Raw genomic sequence first — 17,001 nt, 5'->3', positions numbered from 1 at the left:
CATTATGCTTTCCAATCGGAGAGAGAGGTTGAGAACCAACACCTCTTTGTCCTCTGGACAATGGTTCATAGTGTTCAGCATGAAGACATTTGTGGCATCATCCACTATCTTAATTCACTTTCATATGGGATGTGGCACAAAATTTGTGAATGGATCTCCAATCAAGTTGTAGTTGTCTCGGGCAATCACACCTACAGAATGCTGGTCCTTTTGTTTTTGCCATAGACCAGCTCAATGTGGCTTGTTGTATTTCACTGTCACAGATGTCATTCCCACAGGAGTTATCTTTTCACCAGTATAAGTTCTTAATTGGATATCTCTAGGCTTCAGTTTAATCTTTAAAATGCTGTTCAAATTCATTTTGTGGAACGACAAACAGCTGAGCCAGTGTCCAATTCCATTTTAATTCATTTGCCATTCATTTGGGCATAAACCATATTGCTTGTCTATTGTTAATTTTCACCATAAATTTCAAGTTACAACAATGAAATGGACTCTCCTTAAAATCTAGTGTTCTGCAGTCAACAATGGCTTTGTTCTAAGTGTCCTTCCATCATTTCTGCTGGTTTGGTTGGAGCGGTTAAACTTTGAAGCAAACTCTAGGCCTTTAAACCCAATTGCACTTAGCAAAATTGGCATTCACTCTCATTGGTCATATAATTTGCTTCAAAATACTATTCCAATAGCTCAGTATACATGAGCCAATTAGCTGTTGTGTAATCAAACCTGCCAATCTTTCCTCTGTAGCTAGCCATTTCTGATATTTTTTTTCTTGATGATCAATACTCAATACTCTTTATGAACTCTGAATTTGTCCGTTGTCTTTTATTTTAAAAATGCAGTGTTTCACCACATGCCAATCTGTTTCTTTTAGACTTGACTGTTTCTCACAGCATTTTATTTCTAACATCTTGCTTTGCTTTAACAGGGTGGTAGCCAGCTTGGGCTCATTTTAAAAATACCATGTCACCAATGTTATATTTTGTAACTTCAAAGAAATACGGGAGTCCAGGAATGTGTCCAGTTTGAGTTTACTTTGAGACGAGCACATATCACATGATGTTTGCAATTAATGCATTTTTACATATAACCAGTACAGTAACTAATTAAATGAAAAAGAATGCTTAATAAAATATATAAACACAAGATTACTCATTAAAATATTAAATACACAAGCATTAACATGGATTTTTAAGGGGGGAAATCACATTGAAACCCAGTGGATGGGGAGAGGATGCTTCCTATAGTGGGGGGTGAACAGGACATTCCTACAGAATAGATATGAGGAATTTCTTTAGACAGAAGGTGGTGAATCTGTAAAATTCATTGCTATTGCTTGCTGTGGAGGTTGATAAGTTCTTGTTTAGGGACTAAGGTTACAGGGAGAAGGCAGGAGAATAGGGTTGACAAGGCAAATAAGTTGCCCAAGATGGATCACAGAGCAGATTGAATTTGCCGAATAGCCTAATTCTGCTCCTCTATCCTGTAGTCTTTACCTTGTTTCTAGCAGCCTTTCTTCAATCCTGACCTCCAGTGCTGTCTGGAATTTGTAGTATGTCTTGCTTGTGGAAACTCAGGGAAATGGACTATATATACAATATGGAAGGATTTATATGTATGTTAAAGTCCACGTTGGTCAGGAAACACAAATTAAGTGAATTGGGCCTGGAGTCAATGGATTTGAAGGAAATTAACAATAGCTTTCTTTATTTTCTGTTCCTATCTACACTTTGAAAACCTAAGATCATTAACTTTATTTACCACAGTGATTTTGGGGTTCAATTTTAAAACTTCCAATCTTACCCTCTGTGTTGCCAAGCTACACTTTTCTTAGCCTCCCACTCCAGATCAATTATTTTAGAAAAAATTTAACATGCCACTAATCAAAATAAGATACCAATACTGAAGACATGGTGTCTGTGTTAAAAAGCAGACTACCCAGCTTGAGTCTACACCCATCTCAGCTGAAAGTGGTTGTGTTATACAGAATTATACTGATTGATACTGCTGGAACAGTTAACTACTCCATTTCTGAAGTGGTTAGACTCAGTAAATCAGCAGGACTTTTTTTTAAAAAAAGTATTTGTGACATTAACAATGGCTGGCCAGAACATTAAAGAAATGGTACACTTCATCTTTGTCAAAAACAGCTACTTCCACTGAACACTCTGCACAGCGCACTGGATGATATATCTCCTCCCCATCTTGTTTTGAACTGGCAGAGGTATCTCCACTGGGATATTTCACCTTCTTGCATCTGTTTCTCCTCTTCCTGTTTGGAGGATTCTTGTACCGGAGAATTTCTCCTCTATTAATGATACAATTCATCACAAACATAGCTCTGTACTGCTCCTTGTACAAGTCGTGGCTGAAAGAAAAAGAGTACTTATAAAAGGACATTCCTCCTCTTCATGTAAACCAAATGATTTAAATATTGTGGTATTCAACTATGAAGACACAAATAGCAAAGAGTGGTGATAGGGCTCGAGGATGAATGGCCAGAGAAGCATGTCTACGTCTATAGTTGAGTTCACCCTCCCTCCTGATTTTAAAAACCCACAATATGAAGTACAATGCATAAGCAATGGTAGTGTTGTTGAACCACAGGTAATTTTAAACAATACTTCTCTTAAATCTGTAATAGTCAGCCTCCAAATAACATTTAAAACATTATTGCCCTTACATGAAATGGTTCCAACATACAGGTCTCAATGACACCAAAGATCCATGCTAGATAAGCTCAGCACAGTGGGCAGCAAACATGGAAAGAAGAGCATTAACTCTAAGATCCCTTTAATTCCCTGGTCATTTTTTTTCCCACATTCCCATTTACCGGCGCTTTCCCACATTATTGCAGGTTTTCAACACTGACTTTGTCACCTCTTACCATCAGCTACAGCCAGAATTCACTTACACTTAACACCTACTCTACTGCATTCAGTCGTCTGCTCTCCTTTGGAAAAATAAAACACAGATTGGGTGTACACTTTGAAGCACCTGCAGTCAGACTGCAGGAGTGACCCTGAACCTCCAGTTGCCTGCTACTTTCAGTCTCTATCCTATTCCATTTCAGGTCAATGAATTACAACTTATCTTCCATGTGAGCATATTGCACCCTCATGAACCTTCTCAACTTTTGGTAACTTTCTCATTCTTTGTATCATAACTTCCCATTTGTCACCTATCCATCTGTGACTTTTTTTCTTTTTAATAGTGTAACCTGCTCTTCTGGGCATCTCTGCTATAATCAACACGAGCTAGAGGAGCAAAATTGGGTTTTTAATTGCCATATTAATCCACCTGGTCATATCCTTTCTGACATGTTCTTTGTTCTATCCATCTCTCCTCTTTTTTGGCTACTGTAAACTATATCACATTCCACAGATGCTGCCTAACCTGCCCAGTGTCTTTGACATTTTTAATCTTACTTCAGATTTCAAACATCTACAGTGCTTGCTATCTAACTTCAAACAACAAAAATAAACAACCACAGCATTTACACACACATACACACAAAATGTTGATGTTTGAATGGTTATTCGCTGAAGGTGCTGATTGCTGAAGTAGATTGCCACGCTTTGGTTACTGTGTCTGCATAAGCAAAAGAGACTGAAGTCTTTGATCAATGCTACATCAAGACCTTTTAGTGCTGATAAGCAATATCTAAGAGTCTTGCTCTCTTGTTAGTGTAGCAGTCCTCCTGCCATCCCGTTTGTGGCCAATAAACTCAATATTGACCTTGGACTAATGTGAACACCGAAATTATGGCCAAAAGGTTCAGGCCCACTAATGTACACGTTTGTTAACTGCTGCCGCTTACCGTTGGCAGTCCAGACACAGAGTTGTCATGCAAGCTGGGCAGTTCAAAACTGCATCACTGCTAGGAACTGGTAGAGATTCTGACATGTTTGGTTGCTTATTAAGTCCACGATACCTACAAAATAAATAATAGGAGATATGTTGCTCCTGAGGTTTTAACAAATTTACAACTGAATTATATGTTGTGGAATAGAGAAGGTAGATAATGTAGTTGATGCAATTGAATGAGTTCCAAGGGATACTTTAATGGGATATCACAGGGTATTCAAGTTCAGCACAGTTGGTCAGGTAATTGAAATGGATAACAACTTTCCCTGCAGCTCAGGTGAGTTCAAGATAGTTATTTGTAAGGGACAGAGTTCCACCAGATCAACACTGGAAACAGGCTTACAATTTTTATAAATAATTTGGCTTGAATAATGTCTAAAACCAACAGGTTCAGAAATGTGAAACAAATCTACTTATAGCGAGCAGAAAACTTTGGACTTTGGTACAAGGCAGTTACCAACAAATCAAATAGGATATTCAGAAGTTCTGTCTTCACTAAGGAGGACATAAATAATCTTCTGGAAATAGTAGGGGACAGAGGGTCCAGTGAGATGGAGGAACTGAGGGAAATACATGTTAGTAGGGAAGTGGTGTTAGGTAAATTGAAGGGATTGAAGGCAGATAAATCCCCAGGCCCAGATGGTCTGCATCCCAGAGTGCTTAAGGAAGTAGCCCAAGAAATAGTGGATGCATTAGTGATAATTTTTCAAAACTCTTTAGATTCTGGACTAGTTCCTGAGGATTGGAGGGTGGCTAATGTAACCCCATTTTTTAAAAAAAGGAGGGAGAGAGAAACCAGGGAATTATAGACCGGTTAGCCTAACATCGGTGGTGGGGAAAATGCTAGAGTCAGTTATCAAAGATGTGATAACAGCACATTTGGAAAGCGGTGAAATCATCGGACAAAGTCAGCATGGATTTGTGAAAGGAAAATCATGTCTGACGAATCTCATAGAATTTTTTGAGGATGTAACTAGTAGAGTGGATAGGGGAGAACCAGTGGATGTGGTATATTTGGATTTTCAAAAGGCTTTTGACAAGGTCCCACACAGGAGATTAGTGTGCAAACTTAAAGCACATGGTATTCGGGGTAAGGTATTGATGTGGATAGAGAATTGGTTGGCAGACAGGAAGTAAAGAGTGGGAATAAACAGGACCTTTTCAGAATGGCAGGCAGTGACTAGTGGGGTACCGCAAGGCTCAGTGCTGGAACCCCAGTTGGTAACAATATATATTAATGACTTGGATGAGGGAATAAAATGCAGCATCTACAAGTTTGCGGATGACACGAAGCTGGGCGGCAGTGTTAGCTGTGAGGAGGATGCTAAGAGGATGCAGGGTGACTTGGATAGGTTAGGTGAGTGGGCAAATTCATGGCAGATGCAATTTAATGTGGATAAATGTGAAGTTATCCACTTTGGTGGCAAAAACAGGAAAACAGATTATTATCTGAATGGTGGCCGATTAGGAAAAGGGGAGGTGCAATGAGACCTGGGTGTCATCATACACCAGTCATTGAAAGTGGGCATGCAAGTACAGCAGGCGGTGAAAAAGGCGAATGGTATGCTAGCATTCATAGCAAGAGGATTTGAGTACAGGAGCAGGGAGGTACTACTGCAGTTGTACAAGGCCTTGGTGACACCACACTTGGAGTATTGTGTGCAGTTTTGGTCCCCTAATCTGAGGAAAGACATCCTTGCCATACAGGGAGTACAAAGAAGGTTCACCAGATTGATTCCTGGGATGGCAGGACTTTCATATGATGAAAGACTGGATGAACTAGGCTTATACTCGTTGGAATTTAGAAGATTGAGGGGGGATCTGATTGAAACGTATAAAATCCTAAAGGGATTGGACAGGCTAGATGCAGGAAGTTTGTTCCCGATGTTGGGGAAGTCCAGAACGAGGGGTCACAGTTTGAGGATAAAGGGGAAGCCTTTTAGGACCGAGATTAGGAAAAACTTCTTCACACATAGAGTGGTGAATCTGTGGAATTCTCTGCCACAGGAAACAGTTGACACCAGTTCATTGGCTATATTTAAGAGGGAGTTAGATATGGCCCTTGTGGCTAAAGGGATCAGGGGGTATGGAGGGACGGCTGGTACAGGGTTCTGAGTTGGATGATCAGCCATGATCATACTGAATGGCGGTGCAGGTTCGAAGGGCCGAATGGCCAACTCCTGCACCTATTTTCTATGTTTCTAAGAAACAACTTTACCCAGAGTGGCGAGAATATAGAAATTGCACAGAATAACTGAGGTGAACAGAGATACATTTAAACAGAGCTTAGATAAACACAAAGGGAACAGACAGCAATGCTGAAAATGTTAGATGAGGAACAAATAAATTCAGCTATCATAATTTTGTATCAAATTTGTTTCATACACATTTGGTTTATCATGTTAGTTTCAATTCTTAGAATAATCCCATCAATTTTATTAATTCATTTACTTCTATGTAACCTGAACTTATTCCTAAATCACATGCCCACCACTCACCTACAACTGAACTACACTGGGGGATCTTTACTGACAGTCCACATAGCTCTGTGATGCAGAACACTGGAGGAAACTTGTACAGTTGTGCCTTTTAAACAATTACAACAAAATTTGACATATACAGAACAAAGGGCCATAAATATACATTTTATCCAGTTATATAACATCAATAAATCTGGCAACATCTGCCTATAAATGTTATAATTAATTAGCTTTGTGATGTGATTTATTTGAGGTAGTGCTCTTAAATATTCTTATGAATTCTGCTTTTTCCACATAAATCTGCCCTTATTAAAATTAGCAAGGTTTTTTTTCAAATCGGTGACAAATTTGGTATAAAGCAAACTGAGCACCAATACTAGATTTCCGTAACCTTTGTGAACTGGACCCAATACCAGTTATGTTCATACAACAGATCCATGATAACTGGACCCAATACCAGTTATGTTCATACAACAGATCCATGATAAGTGTCCCAAAATAACAACGATACTGGATACCAATATGATACTAGAATTTCAATCCTAAAACAACTGTCAAATTTAAAAGTTATTCCAAACTCCAGTGACCTAGTTCTACTGAAATCACTAGGATGCTGAAGAGCAGAACTATGCAGGGAGAACAAAATTTAAAACTTAGTTCCTAATTTAATTTTGGCAATTAAGTCGAAGTTGTTGAAAGCAAACTCAGGAACTACATTTGTACATCCTAGAACCTCTAATGTTTTGAGAATTCAGCTTAACACTCACCCTCTCCTCTGCATGTCAACCCAGGCCTGGTCACGGTCATCTTGATCTGGGTCGTACAACAGCTCGTCATTTGTCAGAACCTTTTGCCTCTGCCTCTTGTGCTTGCCCTGTGAACCGCTTCCTTCTGCAAGGACAACCATGGCAGCTAAAGCCATTTTCAAAGAGTACATTGTGCACAAGCTCCCACAGATTTGCAGTCAACCAAAACCAACTTTAACAAAATAGCTCTCATTTGCAAAATAAAACATTATAGAATATAGAACACTACAGCACAGTACAGGCCCTTTAGCCCATGATATTATGCTGACCTTTAAGATCAATCTAACCCTTCTCTCCTACATATCCCTCCACTTATCTATCCTCCACATGCATATCTAACAGTTTCCTAAATGCCCTTAATATATCTTCTGGCATGGTGTTACATGCATCCACTCACCATTTGCTGAGTAAAAAATACTTAACTCTTTTTAATACTTAATTCCCTTATACTTTCTTCCAACAATCTTAAAATTATGCCCCCCCCCCCACCCCAGTATTAGCCATTTCTGCCCTGGGTAAAAGTCTCTGGCTGTCCACTTGATCTATGCCTCTTATACATCACTATCAAGTCACCTCTCATTCTCCTTCACTTCACAGAGAAAAGTCCTAGTTTGCTCAACCTAGCTGCATAACTCATGCTCTCTAATCCAGACAGCATTTTAATAAATCTCCCCTGCATCCTCTCTAAAGCTTCTACGTCCTTCCTATAATGAAGCGACTAGAATTGAACACAATATTCCCAGTGTGTGCAGCATTACTTCAGAGTTCTTGAAATTAATCCCTGACTAATGAAGGCCAAAGCACAATACACCCTCTTAATCACACTATCAACTTGTGGACAACCTTGGATGAATCACGAGATCCATAAAGGGCATCAGCCTGAAACTTCAACCATTTATTCCTGTTCATAGATATTGCCTAACTTGCTGAATTCCTCTAACATTTTCTGTGCGTGTTACTCGAAAATAAATAGCAGGTATACAAGGACATAAGGAGAGGAGAACAGGACTGATGGGACGGTTTCCGGGACATTACTTGACCTCCTAGTATGTATTTTAAGTATAGAGTGAGGATATTACCAACATGGAATGTGGCTCGTGTGAAGCCAATGACCCCCTATTCCTTCTCTTCCAATGAATAGGTTACTTCTCCCTTGCTCATGTACTCTTGGAGCCTTGCTGATGATTAATCTTCGCACTGCCCTTGAGAGTGGGCTATTAGCCTGCAAAGCCATTTGCAAGTCTTGCAAAGTGGTTAACTCACTGCAAAGGGTCGTAGACTCAGCCAGCTTTATCACGGGCACAAACCCCTCCCATCAAGGACATCTTCAATAGGCGGTGCCACAGGAAGTTGGCATCCATCACTAAAGACACTCACTGTCTTGGACTAGCCCTCTTCTCATTACTACCATCAGGGAGGTGGTCAGAAACTGAAGACCCACACTCAATATTTTAGGAACAGTTTCGTCCCCTCTGCCGTAAGGTTTCTGAACAGTCAATGAACACATGAACACCACCTCGCTATTCTTCTTTTGCATAATTTATCTATTTATTTATAACTTAACTTTTATGTTTTGCATTGTACAGCTGCCACAAAACAACAAGTACAAATTTCACAACATATGGTAGTGATAATAACTGATTCTGTCTAGAAACTAATTTTTGCAGAAGGGGGTCACTGTAAGATTATCGTAGGGTTGGAAACCGTAGTTAATTTTGCTTTATTCAGCATGGTCTGGGACCCTGAAGCCACTGGAGGTGCTCAGGGCATCCTCCACAAGACCAATAATAAACCACTCTTACCAGTCAATAAGTTCAAGTGACATCAGCATGTACTGAATCTTCTCCCGAGGTCCCTGAAAGAGCTGATTTGTGGCTATCACAGTTCCCCCTAGTCAACAGCATTCTATACATTCTCCAACGGCAAATAAGGGACCAGAACAAGCAAAGTACTTCCCACCTTGCTCATCTTCTTCCTCCGAGTCAGAGTCAAAGTAAACTTCGTTATAGTACTGATGCTGGGGAGCCGTTTGTGACTGGGAGCTTACAACACTGGAGGAAGCACCTGATGAAAGACCAAAGAGATCAACAGTAAAATATTGTAAAAATGCCTTTTGAGAGACAAAATACTAGTCAGCAAGGCATGGAGCGTTGAGAGAACTGAAGCAGTTACAGGATTGGTACAGTGACTATCAAATAAAGAGCAAAGCTCTATCTGCAACTACCCCAACATGGGTTAGTGATGGTAAAATTCCATGTACGTTGCCCCTTAAAACACAGACAGGGCAGGTATAACTCAGTTTAGATTCAATGCACCCTTTGCATAGTAGCATAGAGCAGGTACCAAACAAGTTACTTACGCGGTAATACATAACTAAAACTGCAATCAGGGATGGGAACTGTTACTTTACAAATATCCCACAGTAATTCTTTTTTGCATATTCACATTGCTATTTATTTGCAATTGGTGCAAAACTTGGAAGAGGTTTCTCCTTCCAGCCTCTCTGTGGTTGCAAGGTACCAATCCAGGTGCTTCAGAGTTGAGTGAAGAGCCAGTGAAATGGTAACCCCATCTCCCCCACACTCCCGATCAGCACTGGTGTACCACATGGCAATGTGCTCAGTCCCCTGCTTTACTCACTTTATATTCATGATTCTCTGGCTAAGGACAGTTCCAATGGAGTAATCAAAGACACCGCCATTGTTGGCTGAATCAAAGGTGGTGACAACTCGGCACATAGGAGGGAGAATGAAAACCTGGTTGAATGGTGCCACAACAATAACTTCTCACTCAACATCAGCAAAACCAAAGAGCTGACCATTGACTGTAGGAGGAAGAGGCCAGAAGTCCATGAGCCAGTCCTCATGAGGGAATGGCTTAGCATTCCTTGGCATCAACATATCAGGGGATCTGTCTGGGACCAGCAGGTGACATCACGAAGAAGGCACGACAGACAGTACCTCTACTTTCTTGAAGCTTGCGAAGATTTGGCATGCCACCAAACTTACATAGATGCATAGTGGTTGCATGAGGGTCTGGTATGGAAACAACATTGCCCAGGAATAGAAAAGTCTATAGAGAGTGATGGATACAGGTCAGTCCATCACAGGCAAAGCCCCCTCCCCATCACTGAGCACATTTACATGCAGTGCTGCCACAAGAAAGCAACATCCACCATCAAGGCCACGCTCTCTTCTCCCTGCTAATATTATGCAGGTGATACAGAAGCCCGAGGTTCCACAACACTGGCACCAGGGACAGTTATTACTCTACCACCATCAGATGCCTGAATTGGCACGGATAACTTCATTCAGTGGCACTACCCTTTTTTCTTTCTCTCTCTCTCTCTCTCCCCACCGCGCCCCCCCCCCCCAATCTCTGGAGGCTGACTGACTTCTTTTATAAATCTATCGATTCCCATGGTTATCTTGACTATACCTCTCCCCACCCAGTCACCTGGAAAACTGCCATTCCCTTTTCTCAGTTCCTTCGTCTCCACTGCACCCGTTCCCAGGATGAGGCTTTCCTTTCCAGAGCATTGGAGATGTCCTCCTCTTTCAACAAACAGGGCTTCCCTTCCTCCAACACTGATGCTGCCCTCACTCACATCTCCTCCATTTCCATAGCATCCACGCTCATCCCAACTTCCCCTCCGCCTTGACAGTGATAGAATTCCTCGTCCTTCCCCACCACCCCATGAGCCTCCGCATTCAGCACAACATTCGCTGCAACTTCCACCATCTCCAAAGGGATCCTACCACCAAGCTCATCTTTACTCCACCCCCCAACTCTCCAGGGATCGCTCCCTCCGTGATTTCCTTGTCCATTCATCCCTCCTGGCTAATCTCCCTCCCAGCACTTATCCCTGAAAGCAACCAAATTGCTACCCCTACCCATTCACCTCCTCCCTCGCCTCCATTCAGGCCCCCAAACAGTCCTTCCACCTGCGAATCTGCTGGGGTCGACTACGGGGTCTGGTGCTCCTGATGCAGCCTCCTCTACCTTGGTGAGACCCGTCGTAAATTGGGGGACCGCTTCATCGCGCACCTCTGTGGCCAAACATTTTAAATCCCATTTTTGTTCCAACATGTTGGCTCATGGCCTCCTCTTATCCCACAGTGAGGCCATGCTCAGAGTGGAGGAGGAACATCATATATTCTGTCTGGGCAGCCTCCAATCTGGTGTCATGAATATTGATTTCTCCTTCTGGTTAAAAATAAATCCCTCACCCCCCTTCTTTTACTCCTCTTTCTGGACTCTTACCTCTTCTCACCTGCCTATTACCTCCCCCTGGTGCCCCTCCTCCTTAGCTTTCTCCATGGTCCACTCTCCTCTCCTATCAGATTTCTTCCTCCCCAGCCCTTTACTCTTTCACCCACCTTGCTTCACCCATCACTTTCTTACTATCCTCCTTCCCCACCCCCCACCCTTTTATTCTGGCATCTTACCCCGTTCCTTTCCAGTCTTGATAAAGGGTCTCTGCCTGAAATGTTGACTGTTGTTCAGCTCCATAGTTGCTGCCTGACCTGCCGAGCTCCTCCAGCACTTTGTGCGTATACAGTAACTTCCATCACTACTACCCCGAACTGATTCTACAGCTTACAGACCCTCTTTTGAGGACTCTGTATAATTCATGCCCTTATTTGCAATTTGTCTTCTTTTGAACATTGGTTGCTTGTCACTCTATGTGTCGTTTTCGTCAAATTCTTTTGTATTTCTATTTCCCTGTAACTGTCCGCAAGGAAATGAACCTCGAGGCGTATGGTAACGGACAGATACTTTGATCATAAATTTACTCTGAACTTTGAAATTTAGAGTGTGATACCGGTGAATCTTATCCACACCTTTAGTTTCATCTGTAATATTCATGAAGTTAATTGATTGACTAAACATCTGTTTACTCTTTGGAAATCCATCACTGGGGTTATAGTCAGTAAAACCAGAGACACAATAATGTCAGGAGAAACACTCCTAAACACACCTTCAGGAATGAGTGACCAGCTCCCCTCAATAACCTTCATGGTGGAATCCAACTCTGCTGCCATCTCTTTCTCAAACTCGTCATCGCTGGACTCACTTTCACCCGTTAAACATTCCCTGATCAGCTTGCGCTTGCGTTCCGGCGTGCCGTGGAGTAAAACGTCCAACTCATCCTCAGAACTGGAAGCAGGAGACAAAGCTTTCATCTTCATTTAGAAACAAGGCTTCTGAAACATGCTGCTTCGAATGTGACAAATTCCAATAACACAGATGGTCGCAGACTGAGTCTTTAGGCTCATTTAGCCTACACTGACTCCTGCGGAACAATCACATTAGACTGCAACTTGTTCTCTTACTCATTCCTGTCACTTCTCCTTTGAATCCTTGTTTTCGCCGTTAAACTACATTCAGGAAGAGTAGAGAGAACCTTTTCAACTTCACCAACCATACTGACACTGCAAAAACATTACTCTGTTATTTGACTGAGGAACTAAGTGACTAGAAAGTAACAGTTGGTGATCTGGGTTCAAAATCTAGGCCAAAACATTGAGTATTTGAAACTTATTAAGCCAAATACCAAACTGCATTCTAATTTTTATTTCCCTCTCTGTTTGCAGAGTCTGAAATTGCAGAGACAGTTCTTTGTGGAGTTTAAACTCCAGATCTTTTTAATGATTTAAAAAGTGAGCAGAGCCTTCAGGACTTTCTGTGGAGCCTGAGATTGTTTGGGTTTTAGGCTCTTGGCAAAAAGGCCAATAAAAAGAAGTTAGGTTTAAGTGAACTGGCTATTGTGTGAGTGAGAGAGAGTTAGAGTGGGAAACAGATGCTTTGGCAAGGAGGAATGGAGGCTAGGTTTCTCTTTCTTTTTCTATTCGTGCCCAGCTAGAGTACTGAGAATAGATCCCAGGTCAGTGGTGTGCTGCTCATGCGAGACGTAGGAGATCTGGGAGACCTCCAGTCTCCCTGATTGGTACATCTGCGAGAAGTGATACAGAGTGCACCTCTTTGCAGACCGTGTTAGGGAGCTGGAGCCGGATGACCTTCGGCTCATTGGGGAGTTTATAGATAGAAGCCACAGGGCGGTCGTCACACCCAAGTTGCAGGAGCCAGGTAGTTAGGTGATTGTGAGAGGAAAAGGGAATAGGGGTAGTGCAGAATACTGTGACCATTCCACAAGTACACTGCTTTGGATACTGTTGACGTACAACTTACTAGTGGAAAGCCACAGCAACTAGCTGTCTGGCTGTGTGGCGAAAAAGCAAAATCTCAAGGTAGTAATCTTTGGATTGTTGCCTCTGTCCAGCGCCAGTGAGAGGAAGAATTAGATTATTTGGTAGATGAATGTGTGGCTGAGGAATTGGTGCTGGGGGCAGGGTTTCAGATTTGTGGATCTTTGTGATCTCCTTTGGAAGGTATGATCTGTACAAAAGGGGCAGGTTACACTGTAACCCGAGGAGGAATCAATTTCCTTACAGGCAGGCAAATTTGCTGGAGCTGTTGCAGAGGGTTTTAACCAGTTTGGCAAGGGAACGAAAGCTGAGTGATAGCTCAGAGGATGGGTCAATTGGTGTAAAGATAGTTGCAGTATATAGGCTGCAGAAAAGCCTTAACTGCAGTCAGTTGGATGGGTTAAAATGTGTCTATTTTAATGCAAAAAGTATCAATGGGTTTATAAAAGGTATCAGTAGATAGACTGTTTCCAGAGATGGAGGTAGCGAGATCAAGAAAGGGGAGAGAGGTATTAGAAATGGACCAAGTGAATTTAAGAGCAGGGTGATGTTGGAGGCAAAGTTGATGAACTTGACTAGCTCAGCATGAGTGTTGGAAGCAGCACCAATGCAATCGTCGATGTAGCATAGGAGGGTGTGGGGAGCAACGCTGGTGTAGGCTTAGAACATGGACTGTTCCACATAGCCGATGAAAAGGCATGCATAGCTGGGACTGCTGGCTACACCTTTGGTTTGAAGAAAGTGAGAGGAGTGAAGGAGAAAACACTGAGGGTGAGGACCAGCTCCGCCAGACTTAGGAGAGTGGTGTTGGAGGGGACGAGTTGGGTCTGTTATCCAGAAAGAAGCGAGATGAGGGATAGAAGATGGAAGTATAGGGTTTGGACATTTTGTGGAAGCAATCACTCTGTTGGGAGCATTCTATAGACCCCTCCCCATTTCAATAACAGCAGAGACACTGAGCAAATCGAGAGGCAGGTTTGGAAAGGTGCAAAAATAACAGAGTTGTTGTCATGAGTGACTTCAACTTCCCTAATATTGATAGCCCCTCCTTAGTGTAAAAGGTTTAGATGGGGTAGAATTTATTAGTGCGTCCAGGAAGGATTCCTGACACGATATGTAGACCGGTCAAATAGAGAAGAGGTTACACTGGAGCTGCTACTCAGCCATGTATCTATCTGCTCAGGTGACAGATCTCTCAGAGGAGATAGTAACCACAAATCCCCATATTTTACCATAGACTTGGTCAGGGATAGGAGCAGCTGGTATGGGAAAGTATTTAATGGGGAGAAGGTGTATTATGATGCTATTAAGAAGCTGCAGAAGGTTGTAAATCTAGTCAGCTCCACGTTGGTCACTAGCCCACAAAGTACCCAAGGCATCTTTAGGGAGCGGTGTTTCAGAAAGACAGTGTCCATTATTAAGGACCTCCAGCACCCAGGGCATGCCCTTTTCTCAATGTTACCATCAGGTAGGAGGTTCAGAAGCCTGAAGGCTCACACTCAGTGATTCAGGAACAGCTTCTTCCCCTCTGCCATCTGATTCCTAAATGGACATTGAATTTAGACACTACCTCACTGTTTAAAAAAATATACAATATTTCTGTTTTTGCATGTTTTAAAAAAATCTATTCAATATACATAATTGATTTACTTGTTTATTTATTATTATTTTTCTCTGCTAGATTATGTATTGCATTGAACTGCTGCTGCTAAGTTAACAAATTTCACGTCACATGTCGGTGATAATAAATCTGACTCTAATTCTGATTCTATTAGGCAGGAACTTGGGAGCATAAACTGGGAACAATGTACTCAGGGAAATGTGGAGATTGTTTCGGGAGCACCTGCATGGGGTTCTGGAGGCAGACAAAGGATGGTGGGGTGAAGTAGTCCCGGTTGATAAGAGATGTGGAACATCTAGTCAAGAGGAAGAAAGAAGTTTATTTAAGGTTCAGGGAACAAGGATCAGAGAGTTACAAGGTAGCCAAGGAGCTTAAGAATGGACATAGAAGAGCTAGAAGGGGACATGAGAAGGCCTTGGCAAGTATGATTAAAGAAAACCCCAAGGCGTTCTACACATACATGAAGAACAGGAGGAACGATCCAATGAAATTGTAACAATAGTTTAGTGTTCACCATTGTGGGAACAATTTTTAAATTCCAGATTTATTACTTCATTCAAATTATCCCAGGTGTTGCGAGGGGAATCAAACAAACGTTTACAGACCAGCAGCCCAGATTTCTGAATGTTAGTCAGATAGCTTAATAAAATGCAACAGTATCCCATTGTAATCTATAAGATTTAAATCTAATTGGAGAAGTCCAATGGCTTCCTAACCAATCATAAAATGCTTAAATATTAACCAACATTCTCCTTTCACAAATGATGCTTAATCTGCTGAACATATCCTTTTTCTATTTATAATTGCCTACCACTACCATTTTTGTTTAAATTTTCATTTACAGTTAATATTAAATCTACTTTTCCTGTTTCATTTATTTGAGAACAATTAGTACTACCTCAGCCCTCACCACCATTTAAAGCCCCTGTGATGACCTTTCTGCCACTGATGAGGAACTATGTTATACCTGTGATGGGCAGAGCCCTACCTGTCAAAGTTAAACCACTACAGATGTTAGGATAACATAAAACTATAAGGGAAAACAAAAATAAAAATAAAACACGAGGACAGATCCCAATGAGTGGGCAGAAATAGAGAACGAGTCGTGGATGTGACAGAGGATCTTTGATATGAAATATTAATTTGACATGGCTTGAACAGAGTATTTGCAGCATTTTCACAATAGTTGAAGCTACCAAAAGGCAAAATGCAAAAATATTGTCAAGATATACCAAATTGAACGTCTTTTGCAATTGTCTGAGGAAAAACTGACACAACGAATTCTCCCCAAAACGTATAATTGTGATAAACATTGAAACAAATAAGAATGAATTACTGCTTTGTATTTACAGTAAAACTAAACAGCATCATGGGGAAATTATTAAACTAAGGACCAGTCAAGAATAATAAATAAAGTCGTAAATCTAAAGAATGGCAAGTTTCCTAGACCGAGTGGGTTCTGTCTAGAGTCAGGCGAAACGATGTAAACATGGGCTCGGCATCCCTACATTGAATGTCACCAAACGCTGTGACAGCCAGTGAAGTTCAGGACCAAACCTCTCCAGGCCGAACAAAATTGTCGGATTGCTGGAATTACTGAGTGCCTCTGATGGCCAACAACACTGGCAAGTTAATGGGACGGTGTGGCCCTACCGGCCGCCACTCGAGCTCCCGCACGGTAACGGTGCCTGCCTCCCACCCCTACCCCCTCCCTCACTGCCCTCACCTGGACACAGGCTCCTCCTCACTCAGCTCCTCCACCAGGTACGGATCCTCAGCCTCCAGTCCGTTCATGTTCCCAAGCGTCACCAGCGGGCGCATCCGCGATACTTCCGGCGCAAAGCGATGACGGAGAATGGGCGGTTCCTGAGCCCAGGTCATTCCGAAAAGGTGATATAGTAGTGGGGTTTGGTAATCTGAAGAGGCTTAAAATGCCTTTACATTATAATAAACATGTAAATGTTACATACACCCCTCTTCCTCATTCAGGCCCGATCATTATCCGCCTGCCATTCAGA

At 42.0% G+C, this 17,001-nt stretch overlaps 1 protein-coding gene across 1 annotated transcript; it reads right to left on the bottom strand.

Annotated features, from left to right (window-relative positions):
• Positions 1–1,014: 1,014 nt before the first annotated feature.
• On the bottom strand, positions 1,015–16,811 carry eapp (e2f-associated phosphoprotein). Its single transcript, XM_072239095.1, has 6 exons — positions 16,710–16,811; positions 12,135–12,313; positions 9,113–9,217; positions 7,115–7,238; positions 3,821–3,934; positions 1,015–2,368 (listed from the first exon to the last, which is right to left on the bottom strand). The coding sequence occupies exons 1-6, from the start codon at positions 16,802–16,804 to the stop codon at positions 2,092–2,094; spliced, it is 894 nt and encodes a 297-aa protein (XP_072095196.1). The 5' UTR covers positions 16,805–16,811; the 3' UTR covers positions 1,015–2,091.
• Between the last annotated feature and the right edge of the window lie 190 nt (positions 16,812–17,001).

This window comes from Mobula birostris, chromosome 2 (assembly GCF_030028105.1).
Source record: "Mobula birostris isolate sMobBir1 chromosome 2, sMobBir1.hap1, whole genome shotgun sequence".
Taxonomy (NCBI): Eukaryota; Metazoa; Chordata; class Chondrichthyes; order Myliobatiformes; family Myliobatidae; genus Mobula; species Mobula birostris.
The sequence above is the reverse complement of the archived record's forward strand: the minus strand, read 5'-3'. Positions and strand labels throughout refer to the sequence as shown.

Coding starts and splice junctions, on each gene's coding strand:
- eapp (XM_072239095.1), bottom strand. CDS start 16,804: ATGCGCCCGCTGGTGACGCTTGGGAACATGAACGGACTGGAGGCTGAG. Junction 7,239..9,112: donor GGAGGAAGAAGATGAGCAAG/GTGGGAAGTACT, acceptor TTGTCCTTGCAG/AAGGAAGCGGTTCACAGGGC. Junction 2,369..3,820: donor CTGTGTCTGGACTGCCAACG/GTAAGCGGCAGC, acceptor TTTTTCTTTCAG/CCACGACTTGTACAAGGAGC.